Below are 15,498 nucleotides of genomic sequence, written 5' to 3'. Positions count from 1 at the left end.
ATTGTTTGGAGTGAGAGCACACCCTTTCACTCAAGCAATGCATGCAGTTCCACATCCTGGTTCAGTACGGCTTCTCTGTTAAAGTGAACACGATTGACAGGCCCAAGAGTCCTTATTGACACACACACACACACACACACACACACACACACACACACACACCAACACACACACACACACACACACACACACACACACACACACACACACACACACACACACACACACACACACACACACACACACACACACACAGTAACAACAACATCCTCTTTGCTGTGACCAAGAATAATGAGGACAGTCCTCTTGGAGGCATTGTAATGTTACAGCTCTTCCTCTCTCTCTTTGTCTCTGTCTTCCTCCCAGATGAGTTAAAGGAGAAATTACAAGACTTTGTCAAGGAGACCAACAGCAAGCAGCCCGGTTTCATTAAAATGGTGCGGCACAGTAAGCAGGAGGGGCTGATCCGCTCACGTGTGAGTGGCTGGAGAGCTGCCTCTGCCCCTGTGGTGGCCCTGTTTGACGCCCACGTAGAGTTCAACACTGGCTGGTGGGTGATATGAGAACTCTAGCTATTCCTAGCGCTTCATAGCCAGACTGTAATTACTGCTTGTTTCAATTGAAATGGTCTAAAGGATCAGTGCACTTGTTCAAGCACTGACAGGAACTGAGGGGCATTTTTTTTCCTGAAAAGATCTAAAGAAAAAAAAAAGCCTAGTTCACTGCTTCAATTTTTCTCTTATCTTCATGTTGCTCCAAACCTATGTGAGTCTCTTTCCTCCATGAAACATAAAAGGCTTTTTTAAGAATGCACTCACTTCTCTTTTCCATATTGCAAAAGACAAAAAAGGACAAAATGCACCTTAAAAGTACTTCAAATTACTTCTGTACTATATTCTTTTTTTTTTTTTTATCTATATACTGTAAAGGCTTAATGCGCCGCATATGCTGGAAAAACATGCCTTTCATGCAAAACTCCAAAAACGTAGGCCTACCTATACCAATTCAAAGCAGTTTCCAGCTCAAAATGAACACTAGAAGCTGTAAAACACCAACAACTTCAATTCCTTTTTCACACAAATTATGGTTATGGTGAATATTATTGGTTAATAAAGATTATTTTCACAAGATTCCTTGCACAATACTATGTTGTGGTCTGAAACTATTTTATAATTACAAACAGTTTACAAACTAATACATTTTAATGTTTGCATCACATGCTTATGTATGGGTTTTTCTGATATAGTAAACTTGCTCGGTAGCACACCTGGTACAGCTTTGCACATGAGTCCTGTGAAACATGATGCACCATAAAATACCTGAGTACTTGAAGATGCAAGCTGAATTAACAAGTGTGTTTTAACTCATGCTTACTTTTGTAAACACTATCATTTAGTTTTACGGTAGGGTTTAGTGTAGGTGTTGCGTTATTTTCAAACATGACATACCTTTTAGTGCAGTTCAATGGATATTTCTAAACTGTTGCCAAATGTACATCAACCAACATAATAATATTATGTTGCAAAATGTGTTGCAAAATGTATACCTTAATATCATTATGCAGAAATGCTGCCACAGGTGCATTTTAGTTATTAATAATGTGAGGAAAAGACTGAAATGTAAGTCATTATGCACTCAAAATCTTCATCTCTAACTTTTAAATTTCATTCCCACTTCATTTTCAAACTTCACAACACATCGAGTTCCTTCTTGGATGAACTATTCCTTTAACCTGGTCCTGTATGAACATAGATCATATAGATGCCCTTCATCATCAAAAGAAGTTCTGGATCTTAGAGTTGGCACACCATGGTTTCTCTCATAGCAATCTGACCCAGATATGTCAGTGCAATTTGAATAACACCCAGAATTTTTCTGCCTTTAATCAGCTTTGATGTGATTTTAAAGCCGTACTGTACTGCTCAATTTGCATCTCTCTAGAAGAATCAGTCCTAAAATAGTACTGAGGATGAGCTGACTGAATAGGCACTGTTTGTTATTTAATCTTGTTGAGAATGCACTGCCTGTTCAGTCTCACGTTTCATACTTAAAAAATGGCTTTTTTTTTTCTTTTTTTTTGGAACAAATCATGTTCACTGGGTGGTAAACAATTTTATTGTCATTTCTACAGGGCTGAGCCTATTCTCCAAAGGATCAAAGAAGACAGAACCAGAATTATATCTCCATCTTTTGACAATATCAAATATGACACATTTGAGATTGAGGAGTACCCCCTCTCCGCTCAGGGCTTTGACTGGGAACTGTGGTGCCGGTATCTGAACCCACCAAAATCCTGGTGGAACTTGAACAACAGCTCTGCTCCAATCAGGTATTTGGTTCAATTTAATAATTTTGGAATAAATAATAATAATGATAATATTTATTTATTTATTTACAATTATTAATCTGTTTTTGTTTGTAAATATTTGTATTTATATAAATATCTTTTTTTAAATTATTTATTTATTTAAAAGTTGTTATTTGTTTGTTTGAATTTATTTCAATAAATCTCTTCACATTATTTATAACTCATGATTTATCTTTTATTTAAAGCTTATTTTTTTATTTAAATCTCATCCTTTATTTATATGTTTGTTTGTATTTATTTAAATAAATCTCTTCACTTTATTTATTTATGTATTTTCAATTATTAATCTGTATATGTTTGTAAATATTTGTATTTATTTAAATATCTTTGTTTATTTATTTATTTATTTATTTTAAAAAATGGTTGTTTATTTGTTTGTTTGTTTGCATTTATTTAAATAAATCTTGTCACAGATAAATAACTCATGATTTATTTATCTTTAATTTAAAGCTTGTTATTTTTTATTTAAACCTCATCCTTTATTTATTTGTTTGTTTGTATTTATTTAAATTAATTTATTTGGTTATTTATTTATCTTTATTCAAACCTGTTTGTTTGTGTATGTATGTATTTAATTATATAAATCTTGAGGTTTGTTTTGTTTGTTTTATTTAAATAAAGGTCTTCATTTATTTGTCTGATTTGGCTGATATTACAATAAATATATATTCAGTTAATGCAATTCTCTAATATAAATCTCTAGGAGTCCAGCCCTGATTGGCTGCTTTGTGGTGGACAGGGAGTACTTTGCAGAGATCGGCCTGCTGGATGAAGGCATGGAGATTTACGGAGGAGAGAATGTGGAGCTGGGTGTGAGGGTGAGAAACTATATCATTCCGAGCAGGCTTTGGGGTAATGAAGATAATGGATTCACTCTTGAAGGATTAATGACTCTAATGGCCCTCCATTCTTGGCAGGATAGTTCAAGTTGGCACCATTTACTGTATCTCTTGTCAAAACGCATTCTTTTGATCTGGTTGTAATTGTTATGCACTTTAAAAATGAGACGTCCAACATCAGTGTAAGTAGGGTTATTAAAACTACAACCATAATAAAGTGTTTTAAATAGTTTGAGATGAAGTATAGAAAGGCAAGACACTTTTGAATTTAGGGCTGCTACTAAAATTTTTTATTATTTTTTTCAGTTAGTTAATTATTTCCTCAATTATTTCAACATTTTCTCATAAAAATACTTTCTTTACAAATAAAAAAAAAAGTGGCAAGAATTATAAGACATTTTAAGTAATGCAAATGTTCAGGAGTCCAACATACTGTAAACTCAGCACAAAAATGGCTAGTGCCAATTATTTCTGGAAATGCACATTTATTATTTATCAATTATGAATCATTATTATGAATCATTTCAAATACATGTCAGTTTTTCCTTTGGAAAACAAATCTTTTCTGACTAATGCTGTAAACTATACCGGGAATCCTCTTATTTGGTACACTGGTATGATATTAAATGTTGAAATTAAGTCCAAATTATTAAATTCAATTGCTATACTTTATATTATATTATATTATATTATATTATATTATATTATATTATATTATATTATATTATATTATATTATATTATATTATATTATATTATATTATAAATATTGACACTTTCCATGCAAATTGACTTATTTACAAAGTGGACGTTGCATAATAAGATGACGACAAAGTTTTGGCTCTACTTTAATTGTTATAAAAGTCACCCTAAGACAGCAATACACCTCAGATATTTGGCAGATATCTTCATTTAAATATTTATCCTTTATAACGGTATTCTTTTAACAGTGAATTTTGAGATTTAGCTTTGCATGTTCAGACCTTCTCTATTTTTACTGATTTACAAATCCAACATTGAAAAGTTCTTTTCCGTGCCTTTTTATAGTTCCCAAAGCTCAGGCAGTACAAACCTATATTTTGTATTATCCATTCATACTTTTGTTTTAACACTGCACCGGGTCTTTCTGATGAAAAGCAGCCCCACGGCATGAAAACTACCACTTTTGCTGAAGGTAGGTGTGAGATTTGAGCAGTATTAGATTTGCACCACACATTTGCTTCACATATTTCTTTTTCTGTGCCACCCTCCCCTACAAGCTAGTGTTATACAGGTTCCTGATATGGTTGACTGGTGGACCTTTAGTCTGTTTTCAGATACTGAACTCTCAAAGCAAACATTGTCCTTCATGTGGCTGCTCTCAGAAGTCTCATGCTTTTTGTGCAATGAGTTTCATAGGGCGACATTTTCTCAACGTCTGGGTGGTTTGATGCAGCTTCCATTTCTTTATAATTGAAATAAAATTGCCCGCTGGGACACATAAACACTTGGATATTGTTGTCCTTACTTATGCATTTGGTTTACTTAATTTCTGACTTCACAGAATGACTCTTTAGTATTCATTTCACATATGCCCTTCAAACTTCCAACCTGAATAATGACTCATTATGATCTGTAAACCCCAACATCCTGTGGGAGTTTTAGCCAAAAAATATGGTAATCTGGAGGATATGGGGGCTGAATACATATTTCAGTTAATTTTTTTAATCAAGAATATTTTGTAGCATAAAATAGTATCTTTTTAATTTTTAGTTTCATTGCTAGGAATAAAAACACATTTGAGAGCAAAATGTCAGTGTAAGATTCATATTTAGGTAAAATTGATTAATAGACTGAATATTTATGAGGTGCAGAGTACACTACCAGTCAAAAGTTTTAAATAATTAAGATTTAAATTTTTTTTTTTTTTTTAAAAGAAATCACTTATGTGCACCAAGGATTGTAATAACATTTCACAATATTAATGGTTTTGCCTTTGAGAGCATGAGCAAAAGATACTATACTTCTTTCAAAAACACTCAAACATTCCAAACTTTTGACTGGTAGTGTATGTATTTTGGCTAGAAGATATTCATTTGGTTAGAGAACAGGGCACACATCATAACCTTCCACCATTATAAATAATCTCATAAAATCCATCGCTCACTGAGGGGATATTTCAAAATAGCCTTCAATAAAACTCAGTGACCCTTATGTCAGTCGCTCTTCAGACCCTGTTTGCTTTCTTTTCCGTTTATACTGCCATTTCTTTGCTGGTTTATTTGTATGTGTCTTTGTCTCCATCCCAGCAAATTCTTAATAAATGTGTACCTGAGCAGAGAGCCATTATAATCCCTAAAGGCAGCCAATAATAACCTTCAAGCATACAGTGACCCCAAAAAGCATTTAGATACTTCAAGGAACAGTTCACCCAAAATGAAAAACTGCTGAAAATTTACTCACCCTCAGGCCATATAAGATGTAGATGAGTTTGTTTCAGAACAGATTTGGAGAAATTTAGCATTATATCACTTGCTCACTAATGGATCCTCTGCAGTGAATGGGTGCCGTCAGACTGAAAGTCTAAACAGCTGATTAAAAACATGACAATATTCCACAACTAATCCGCATGACTCCAGTCCATCAATTGACATCTTGTAAGGTAAATATCGATGTACTTGTATTAAACAAATCCATCATTAAGGCGTTTTTACTGTAAACCATTGATTCTGACCATAATTCACCACAATAATGCTTCCTCCGTCCCCTGTTGTCCTCTCACATCAAAATACTCTGACATATTTGTCTAGAACTGTTTTTGCTTGTAAACAGTGTTTTATTTGTGCATATCCTCTCCTGATTCAGACAAGATGTATTTTTGTTGTTGTTGTTTTTTACTATAGAATGCAATATTATGGATAGAAGACTCATATTTCAGCTACAAACACACATATTTTAGCTTTCTGCTTCAGTAAACATTAATTGATGGTATGGAGTTGTTTGCATTACATGTGGATTATTGTGATGCTGTCATCAGCTGTTTGGACTCTCATTCTGACGGCACCCATTCACTGCACTGGTGAAAAAGTGATGTAATGCTGAATTTTTCCAAATCTGTTCTGATGAAAAAAAAAACTCATCTATACGTCTTGGCTGGCCTGAGGGTGGGTAAATTTTCAGCAAATATTCAGCTCTGGTTGAACTATTCCATTAAGCAACACTTACAAATGTTTGAATGACATTGGGCATTGTTGATGACAAAATAAAAAATACACATACTGTACGTACCGTGTGTGTATATTACATAAAATTCTGAATCTAGAGGGCAAACTTGCTGTCCCTGTCTATCCTCTGGGTGAGTCAGCACAACCCTAAAATGGCTTGACTTTCAAAGCTATGACCATTCTCTCCAAGCACGGTGAAACATAATCATCAATCACGCTAAAGGAGAGAGTAGGGTGGCATTTCCCTCCCTGGTAATTTTCCCTCAGTGAATGGCATGCTTTCAAGATTTTTATGCTTGATAATGGGCCACTGATTGCTCTTCTCTGAAAGCATGCACAATTTTCTCAGAGACATACTTTTTCACTGTCCCTCGCTGGTTTGTGGATAAATGGAAAGTGAATCGTTCTGATTGCACTAGACGGCACACAGAGACACAGTGTGCTAGATTTGTTCATGTCTCTGTTTATACCAGATTATGGTAAAAGCAATGAAAAGACAGGCTGCTGAGAGAAGGCAGAGGTGCTTTAGTCAGATGAGGCGCTACTACCTCTTACCTCACTTTACCCACAATTCCCAGTGGGTTTCATCTGTCTGCAGTATATCACTGCAGCACTACGCTGACAATGAGATGGTGAGTTATGTGTGTGCAGATTAAAGTCTCAGAGAGAAAGGCAATTTTCAGATCTACGCATATCACTGTTTCAAATAAAAATAGCTGACTTTGTTTGCCGTTCTATATAGAGGTAGACTTACAATGTCCTCAATCAGCGTTAAATGCTAAGTGAGTGAGAAGCAAATGAATCACATGTCTGAAGCCTTTTGAGGTGATAAACGGAGATTAGAGCATCGTGTGATAAAGCTCATGAAGCATTTATGCAATATCCAGATGGAGTCCTGTCACACACTGAATCGCTTGAAGAAATAAAGGACATTATGTGGAACATGTAAGCGAATTATAGTGTACCAGAGATAAAATAAATAGGCCGTGCAGAGATTTGATGGTTCGGTGTAAAACATCCAAAATTTACTATTGTGGCCCAAGCACTGGGTGGTTCTTATGAAATGGTGAGGAAATGTGATATTTCAGGTCATATTTCATCCCAAAACCACTAAAATAAGGAATTATTATAGTTTGTATAAAGAAATTAAGCCTACTTTTGGACCATAAAGATTTATTTATTTTTATTAATTGTATGATAGAACATTTAAGCAAATTTTCCTCCAGATTCTTGCTGAATACCAATCATGAAGCTGAAGGTATTCATTTCTTGCAAAAAATAAAAAATAAAAAATCCCCCCACATTTTCAATCACAAGTTCTCATTTATGTAATGCTGAAAAATAAGTATTTCATACTTTCTTTTATTATTAATATATATATATATATATATATATATATATATATATATATATATATATATATATATATATGGTTTTGTGGTTTTGTTGGATTGATCTTACTAATACAGTATTACACAACAGTTTCGGTACTCTGATTCTTTATTCAAAATACATTTTCTCATTTTGTCATTATAGAGTTAAATATGACCTGGACATGGAATTTGTGGGACTGGTATAATATAACAGTGAGTTTCGTTCCTCTAATTTGATTGGTCAAGTGGCTGATATTTTTAGTGTATCATAACTGATTTTTCTTTGTTGGTGTCCATCTGCTTGCCCGTTCCTTTTTATTCTTCATGTAGTTCTACACTAGTCTACATGGATTCCGCTGTTCTGCTGATGAATCACTGTTTGCTCACTAAAGCAAATCAAATGTCATCGATCCATTCACCCTATCAGAGACCATTCTGCTCTTTGCTATGTAAACTCAAAGCATGCTTAGTATATACTCTCCTTTGGGAGGGTGTGAAATAAAGGACGAAGGAAAATGAGAATGTGTTGCTGGTATTTTTGCAGTAGGCCAAGGTCTGAAGTGCATCGAGCAGCATTGTGTGAGGGCACTTTCTGTCCTTCTTTATCCAAAGGGAATGATGCTTTGCTGATGGAGCACCTCAGAAGTTGAAACAGATGGCTTTTTTTTGTCTGAAATAAAACATAGCTACCGTAAGCTGCAATAAAGAGTCATGTCAGCACACACTGCTGTCTTAAGCGACTGTCTAGGACTGCTGGAGCGTAATTGATTAATGTGATTTTACATACATTCCCGTTTCTCGGTGACTCAGTTTCTCAGATATGGATTGTTGACTTGCTATGCAGTTAGTTCACTGTGGAAAACTGAACATAGCGAGGTGACAGAAACTCTTATTTATAGACTTGTCATCCTTGCAAGTCTTTTTCATTAGAGGTTTGCAGGGTTGCAAATTAGATACAAAAATACTTTGTGCAAGCATGCACATCACAGTATGTTGGTGTTATCTTCAGCATTGATGCCAGATTTCTCTGCACTATCTATGAACTGACAGACAGACATTACTATTAGGGTTTTTTATGAACAAAAATGACTGCATGCCACACTGTATGGAATACTGTTTCCCACAATGCAGTGCACTCAAATTGAGTTTGTATTTCCAGAAAGACAAATGAACCATAACAAGTACTTTCAGCTGTGATTATTTAACACATTTTTTGGACACGTATTTAAAAAAATACCTCCAAAATTAAGACTTTCTATTCAAACTTGTTAAAAAGGCAAGTAATGAGATCATGTGACAACATTCTAGCATTGTACTGTGTTGAATTAACTTAACAGCATTGTTCTTTAGCATGGTTTTTGGTTGTCAGTCACCACAATCAAATATTTATGTGTAATGGCCACTAAAGTGTATAATATACATTGACATCTGTGCTAGTTTCCTGTACCTCATGTGACTTCACAGTGCCTTTCCTCTCACATAATAAAATAAATCAAGATATTTCATGTCCACTTATTTATTTCCTTGGAAAGTAGCTGTATAATAAGCAGGATAATGTACAGTCAGACAGTCATAATCACAAAAATAGACCCCAAAGCTGAGGTGCTGACTGGTCATTATCCCTTACATACTAGTTTCACATGCTATTTTAAAAAACAGCAGCCGATATTCAGTGTGTGCACTAATGTTCTATTTCAGACATGGCCATTGTTTCACTAGCAATTGATTTTGTCACTCTTGCGCTCCCAAAGATCTCTCCATGATGTGAGGTGAGCACGCTCCACGGAAATGGAGCACCCTTGAACAAATGTTTGCACCAGAAAATGAATGACATTTGGGTTCATTTGAACCAGTGTACTCTCCAATCAGTGTCATCACAGCAGAACAAATTCAAGCATTTGGATGATCATTTGAGAGTAAATGTTAGCACACCGGAGGCTAAAAAAAACAGCGAGACAAAAGTTAATACCGACAAATGGCAGGGCTGCTCTAGTTTCGGGAAACCGTGAGTGTCCGTAGGAGGACTGGCAGGCAGAAAAGAGGGATAAATGCGGGCGGTCACACATTCACACATATATACGCACATACTTGAGAAACAGACATTTTTAAACCACCCACTACTCAGTTCAGTGCGCATGTTACTCACGGTAGAGCAGCGACTGTCAAACATTGAGTCTGACAAGGGTGAATTATACAGGAGTAAATATCAGGGCAGTGCGACTGCTAATGCACGCCACGGTCAACAACGACAATAAACCAAGACAACAGCAATTCCACCCACGCCGAGAATTTTGGTTCTATCAATTTAACAACTGCCACTTAAGTATATAGTAGTAAGTGCTTTTAATTGCAACGTTCTGAACTGGGAAACCATCCAAGCTGGTTGTCCTTGGACCTTTTGCTTTTAGACATCTCCAAGGGAGTGAATTGTATGTGTCGTGTGCTGTTTCCATGTCAGTGGTGTGCCATTGTCATAGAAACTGCTGATTTCATTGAAGGGTTACTCGTAATTGACTCAAAACAAGGCCTAATTGTGTTCCAGCTTATAACTGTAGCCTGGTGCAATTTTAGAATTGAACTGACTGACTCTTTTTGCCCCGTTCAAGCACCTCATAGAGCCACTTACTGAAGCGCTACACAAGTCAAGGCAGGTGCTCTCACAACCGAGAGTGATTGGCGTGTGTGCTTGACCAGATCTCCTGTTCTCTTAAGTGTGTGTTCACACTGACAGCGATTAAATCGCTCAAGGTCAGCGAGTTACTGCTCTGCTGGATGCTACTGTAGTAGGCGTTCACACTCGATCCCTGTGTCTGATCGCTTTTGACCCTCCCGCAAGATTTGCTGCATCGTGACATCTCATTTGCATACATTACTGGTAAAAGTTTGGAAAAATACGACTTTATGCTTTTAAAAAAGATGTCACTCACCGAGGACTTTTCTCACCAAGAATTTAAAATACAGTAAGAGTAATAAAAAAAATAATAATGTGAAATATTACAGTTTAAAATAATTGTTTTCAATTATATGTATTTTGAAATGTAATTTATTACTGTGATGGCAAAGCCGAATTTCTGAATGTTCCTTCAGAAATCATTTTAATATCCAGATTTGCTGCTCCTTTTTAATCAATTATTATTTGTGCTCAGTTATTTATAATGTTTCCTGTTTTTATCAATGTTCAAAATATTACTTTTATTTTAGTGGAAAACTTCTAGAACAGAACGTTCTAACATGAATAGAACATTAAAAAGAATAGCATTAATTCGAAATATAAGACTTTTGGAAGACTATAAAAGTATTGACTGTCACTTTTGATCAAATTAATGTGTCCTTATTGAATACATTTAATTTCATTTTTTTCTTTTCTTTTCTTTTTTTTTTTTTTTTTTTAAAAAAAAGCTTACTTAAAAAATGCAACTGAATCAAAAGAATCATATAAAAAAGGAGAAGATGAAAAAAAAAATCAATGTTTCTTACCAAATCAGCATATTAGAATGATTTCTGATGGATCATGTGACATGGAAGACTGGAGTAATAATGCTGAAAATTCAGCATTACTGTACATCACAGGAATAAATTACATTTAATGTATTCAAATAGAAAACATTATTTTTATGTTATGTTATTTTACAATATTATTCTTTTTACTGTATTTTTGTCCAAATAAATGCAGCCTCGGTGAGAAGAAGAGACTTCTTTAGAAAAGTAAAACAAAGTCTTAATTATTCCAAACTTGTATAGTGTCAATTTTTCGCACCTTTTGAATCTGTAACAGTTGCTCATGTTTCTTGGAATTGCCAAATATCATTGAAAATGAATGACTTTGTGTGGCTTCAAATGGCTGTCGGAGTGAACACTTCCTTAAAAGTGAGCAATACACTGATAGGAAGTCCTGTTTGAGCTATAATGACAGCTTCATCTTCCTCCCCACAGAGAGAGCAGAGTGCACCTGCTGGAGTGAAGCATATATCGAGCATCCTTGATAGCTTCTCCCGCTCAGCCTCATAATACACTCGACTCGACACAATCTTGATATCTTTCCTCTGGCTTCAAAGTGAAGTCCTGACCTCTCTGATTGTCATATTTTTCCACAGACTGTGGCTGCTGAAAATTGGCTGACCATAACAGTGCCTTCAAAATGCAGTTCACATCTTGACAGGGCAATGGAAGTTTTGTCTACATATAGATAGTAGTTTGGTGCATATTTTATTGTTGCTGTAAGAGCCCTTTGCCCTGTGCAGCTTTATAATTTTTTAAGACAATACAGTGTAGATTTTCACCAATGCACTCTTGTGTTTTGGACAGGTCCTCAGCTTAGGACACTGCTGTGCTTTTGTCCCCAACATAGTTTTTAAGACTTCTTTGGTCAGCCAACCTGTTCAACTAAGTTAAATATTGTTGCTAGTTGCTGAGTAGTATAAGCTAAATGCTTATAGTACTCAGCATTTTTCTTTTTTTATTCAGCAGGACATATACATGAAAGCTCATTTTTAACTCTTACCTGGCTGCCTATGGAGGAGTCATTTTGAGGCATCATACTGTAAATATGTGACCTGCTCAGTAACAGATGAATCCAAAATGATTGTTAAACTAAGAAAAATATCTATCATTAAAAACAAATGCAGATAATATTAATTAAGCAAAATGTCACTTATGTACATTTTTAACTTTTTTTGTTTTACTTTGAAGTACATTTTAAATCACTTCTGAATGTTTTAATAATCTTTTGTTGTGCTTTAAAGTACACTTATTTTAATGTGTTGTCTAAAAATACCAAAGCATATGTAATGTATAATTTTAACTGTAGTGTATTGTTCAATATTACATTTAAAGGTAATATATTTCAAATGTACTAAATTGCAACTTCATCATTACAAAATGTACCATTACAAATATATTAAATGCATGGCTTACAGGTTTTAATAGAAAAAAAAACAAACATTAAATTATGTTTTAGTTTATCTTAAATGCTTGTCAGTACATTTGACAGAACGCTAACAATATTTCAGAGACATTATTATGAAATTATACAAAGATGTTCTTAAGTATTAATTAAGTTTTGAGTTTTACTTTCAAGACTACTTAAGGGGGTCAAAAATCAATTCTGGTAATTGCATTTAATATGCATAATAGTTTTAAATTATCATACATTTTCATTTAATTGCACTTAAATATTCTTTTGGTAATAAGTACTCTTTTTAAAAGTATGCTAGAGTGTGCCTAAATATTAAAGGGTTAGTTCATCTAAAAATGAAAATTAGCCAATGTTTTACTCACCCTCAAGCCATCCTAGGTGAATAAGACTTTACCTCTGAGATAAGACGCACCTCTGAGATATGCTAGTCTCGCATGTTTGTTTACAGAAGCAAAGTTTCCTTACTTTAGCAAAGGAAAACCAGTCTTCTCTTGGCTTATATCGAAATCCTCTGAAATTTTTCTTAACAAATCCTCATTTTGTTCTTCTAATTCGTGACCAGCGTTTTTTGTTTTTTTTTGCTGTCTCTCGAATCATTTTACACTGGACTGCTTTGTGAATGAGGGTCAGTATAAAGCTGGTTTTGCACAGAAGAAGTAAGTATCATGCGTTAGTTTTCCAAATTGCCTTTCTGAAAGCACTTATTGGCACTTTGTAAGGCTAATGTTGCTAAAGCTACCATTGTCTGTCTGTTTTCACTGAGGCTGCCTTCGCCTGCTACTAGAATGATTGTGAATAGGAATGTGGGAGTTAAAAATTGCATATGAAACCAATGTGAAATCGACCGCTTGAATTTGTCAAGCTCATAATAATATGTGGGACTTATAAAGTTCTTGTTAGCACGTGATGGCACCATGAGACCAACTATGTTGTTATTTTTATCGCGCTGTGCTCCCCGTCTGTGTAATTCATAAATAATCTGGCAAGGTGCAGAATTCGGCACAACGTCGATTCAAACATATATGGGTGAACAACGCTACTACTGTAGCAGTTTCTGACATTTTCTGAGTGTTTCGTTATTGCTGGCATGCCGGTTCGCGAGCTCTAGAAACTCTGAAAGGGGAGACAGGACCACCAGCTTGTTTTCATTTACAAGGACAAACACAAAAAACAGAGCGTTTTGTCTCATACCCTAAAAATGGCAATTTCAATAAGCTATAAAAAAAATTATCTGTAGGGTATTTTGAGCTAAAACTTCACATACACACTCTGGGGACATCATAGACTTATTTTACATCTTGTAAAAAGGGGCATAATTGGTCACCTTTAATATAACTCCTATTGGATTAGTCATAGACACCTAGGATGCCTTGAGTGTGAGTAAAGCATGGTCTAATTTTCATTTTTGTGTGAGCTAACCCTTTAAGAACTATTGTAAAATTGGTCTGATCATATTAAAAATGGACAGATTAACCAGCATTTTTGTGTGTGTGTGCAGGCTGATGGTTAGCTTAGCAACATGCTAACTCCAAACTCTGCTTCACATGTGAAGCTCTGTTTGATCACTACACAGAGCTGCTGTCTATGTAGAGTTTTCTAAATCAGTCACTTATGAGCTTCCATCTGTGTTAGGATACTGCCATAGAAGACAGCTGCCTCACTCATCAGTTTAGGAGTTTGTGCGCCTTAACGTATATGGGTACATTCGTTATACTGATTTTAAATCTATTTATTCCACATGCCATATATTAAATTCCTATTCAGACTTTTTAGGGTCGTATAAAGGTCTGGGTGGTTTTAAGTGGTCCAAATGAGCTTTAGTCTTTAGTGTTATGCAAGATCTTCATACAAGCTTCTGCACTTCATCTGCTCCTCAGTCTGGTCCAGCGAGTAGATCTGTCTTGCCAAGAATTGTCCCTTTTTTATTTCACAGCATGAAAATGTATTTTTATTTAGATTCTTTTGTGTGTTTGTGTAGGTGTGGCAGTGTGGAGGAAGTGTGGAGGTGTTGCCCTGTGCCCGAATCGCCCATATTGAGCGCGCCCACAAGCCCTACACCGAGGATCTCACTGCCCACGTGCGCAGAAATGCTCTGAGAGTGGCTGAAGTGTGGATGGATGAGTTTAAAAGCCACGTCTACATGGCCTGGAACATTCCACAAGAGGTGAGGTCTATTATGTCAGCTACTGTAATTACCGCTATAAAGTCCTGTTGACATTTACACTTACTTAAGTGGCAGATGCTTTTATCCTAACATGTCTTATAAATGAGAAATGGTAAAACACAATTCATCCAAAGTACACAAAGGAGAAAAGCTGCAATACTAGATTTAGGGGTTATGTTTCATAGGAGTATTGTTTATATTGTAATTAATTTGTCCCTATATTAAAGGGATACTCCACCCCAAAATGAAAATTTTACATTACATTTATCAGATGCTCTTAACATGTGTTCCCTGGGAATCGAACCCACAACCTTTTGCGCTGCTAACACAATGCTCTACGACTGAGCCACATTAATTTTGTCATTAATCACTTACCCCCATGTCGTTCCAAACCCGTAAAAGCTCTGTTTGTCTTCGGAACACAATTTAAGATATTTTGGATGAAAACCAGGAGGCCTATGACTGTCCCATAGACTGCCAAGTAAATAACAGTGTCAAGGTCCATAAAAGGTATGAAAGTCGTCATCAGAATACTCCATCTGCCATCAGACGTGCAATCTGAGTTATATGAAGTGACAGGAACACTTTTTGTAAGCAAAGAAAACAAAAAAAAACATCTTTATTCAACAATTCCTTT

At 35.3% G+C, this 15,498-nt stretch overlaps 1 protein-coding gene across 1 annotated transcript in view; it reads left to right on the top strand.

Annotated features, from left to right (window-relative positions):
• LOC109047447 (polypeptide N-acetylgalactosaminyltransferase 18-like) overlaps nucleotides 1-15,498 on the top strand; it is a 99,770-nt gene that overhangs the window by 53,617 nt on the left and 30,655 nt on the right. Inside the window, exons 4-7 of the mRNA XM_042728604.1 lie at nucleotides 367-550; nucleotides 2,132-2,329; nucleotides 3,072-3,186; nucleotides 14,676-14,861. Coding sequence (XP_042584538.1) covers nucleotides 367-550; nucleotides 2,132-2,329; nucleotides 3,072-3,186; nucleotides 14,676-14,861 — 683 coding nt within the window. The remainder of the gene's footprint in view (nucleotides 1-366; nucleotides 551-2,131; nucleotides 2,330-3,071; nucleotides 3,187-14,675; nucleotides 14,862-15,498) is intronic.

The sequence above is a fragment of the Cyprinus carpio genome, chromosome B7 (assembly GCF_018340385.1).
Source record: "Cyprinus carpio isolate SPL01 chromosome B7, ASM1834038v1, whole genome shotgun sequence".
Lineage (NCBI taxonomy): Eukaryota > Metazoa > Chordata > Actinopteri > Cypriniformes > Cyprinidae > Cyprinus > Cyprinus carpio.
The sequence above is the reverse complement of the archived record's forward strand: the minus strand, read 5'-3'. Positions and strand labels throughout refer to the sequence as shown.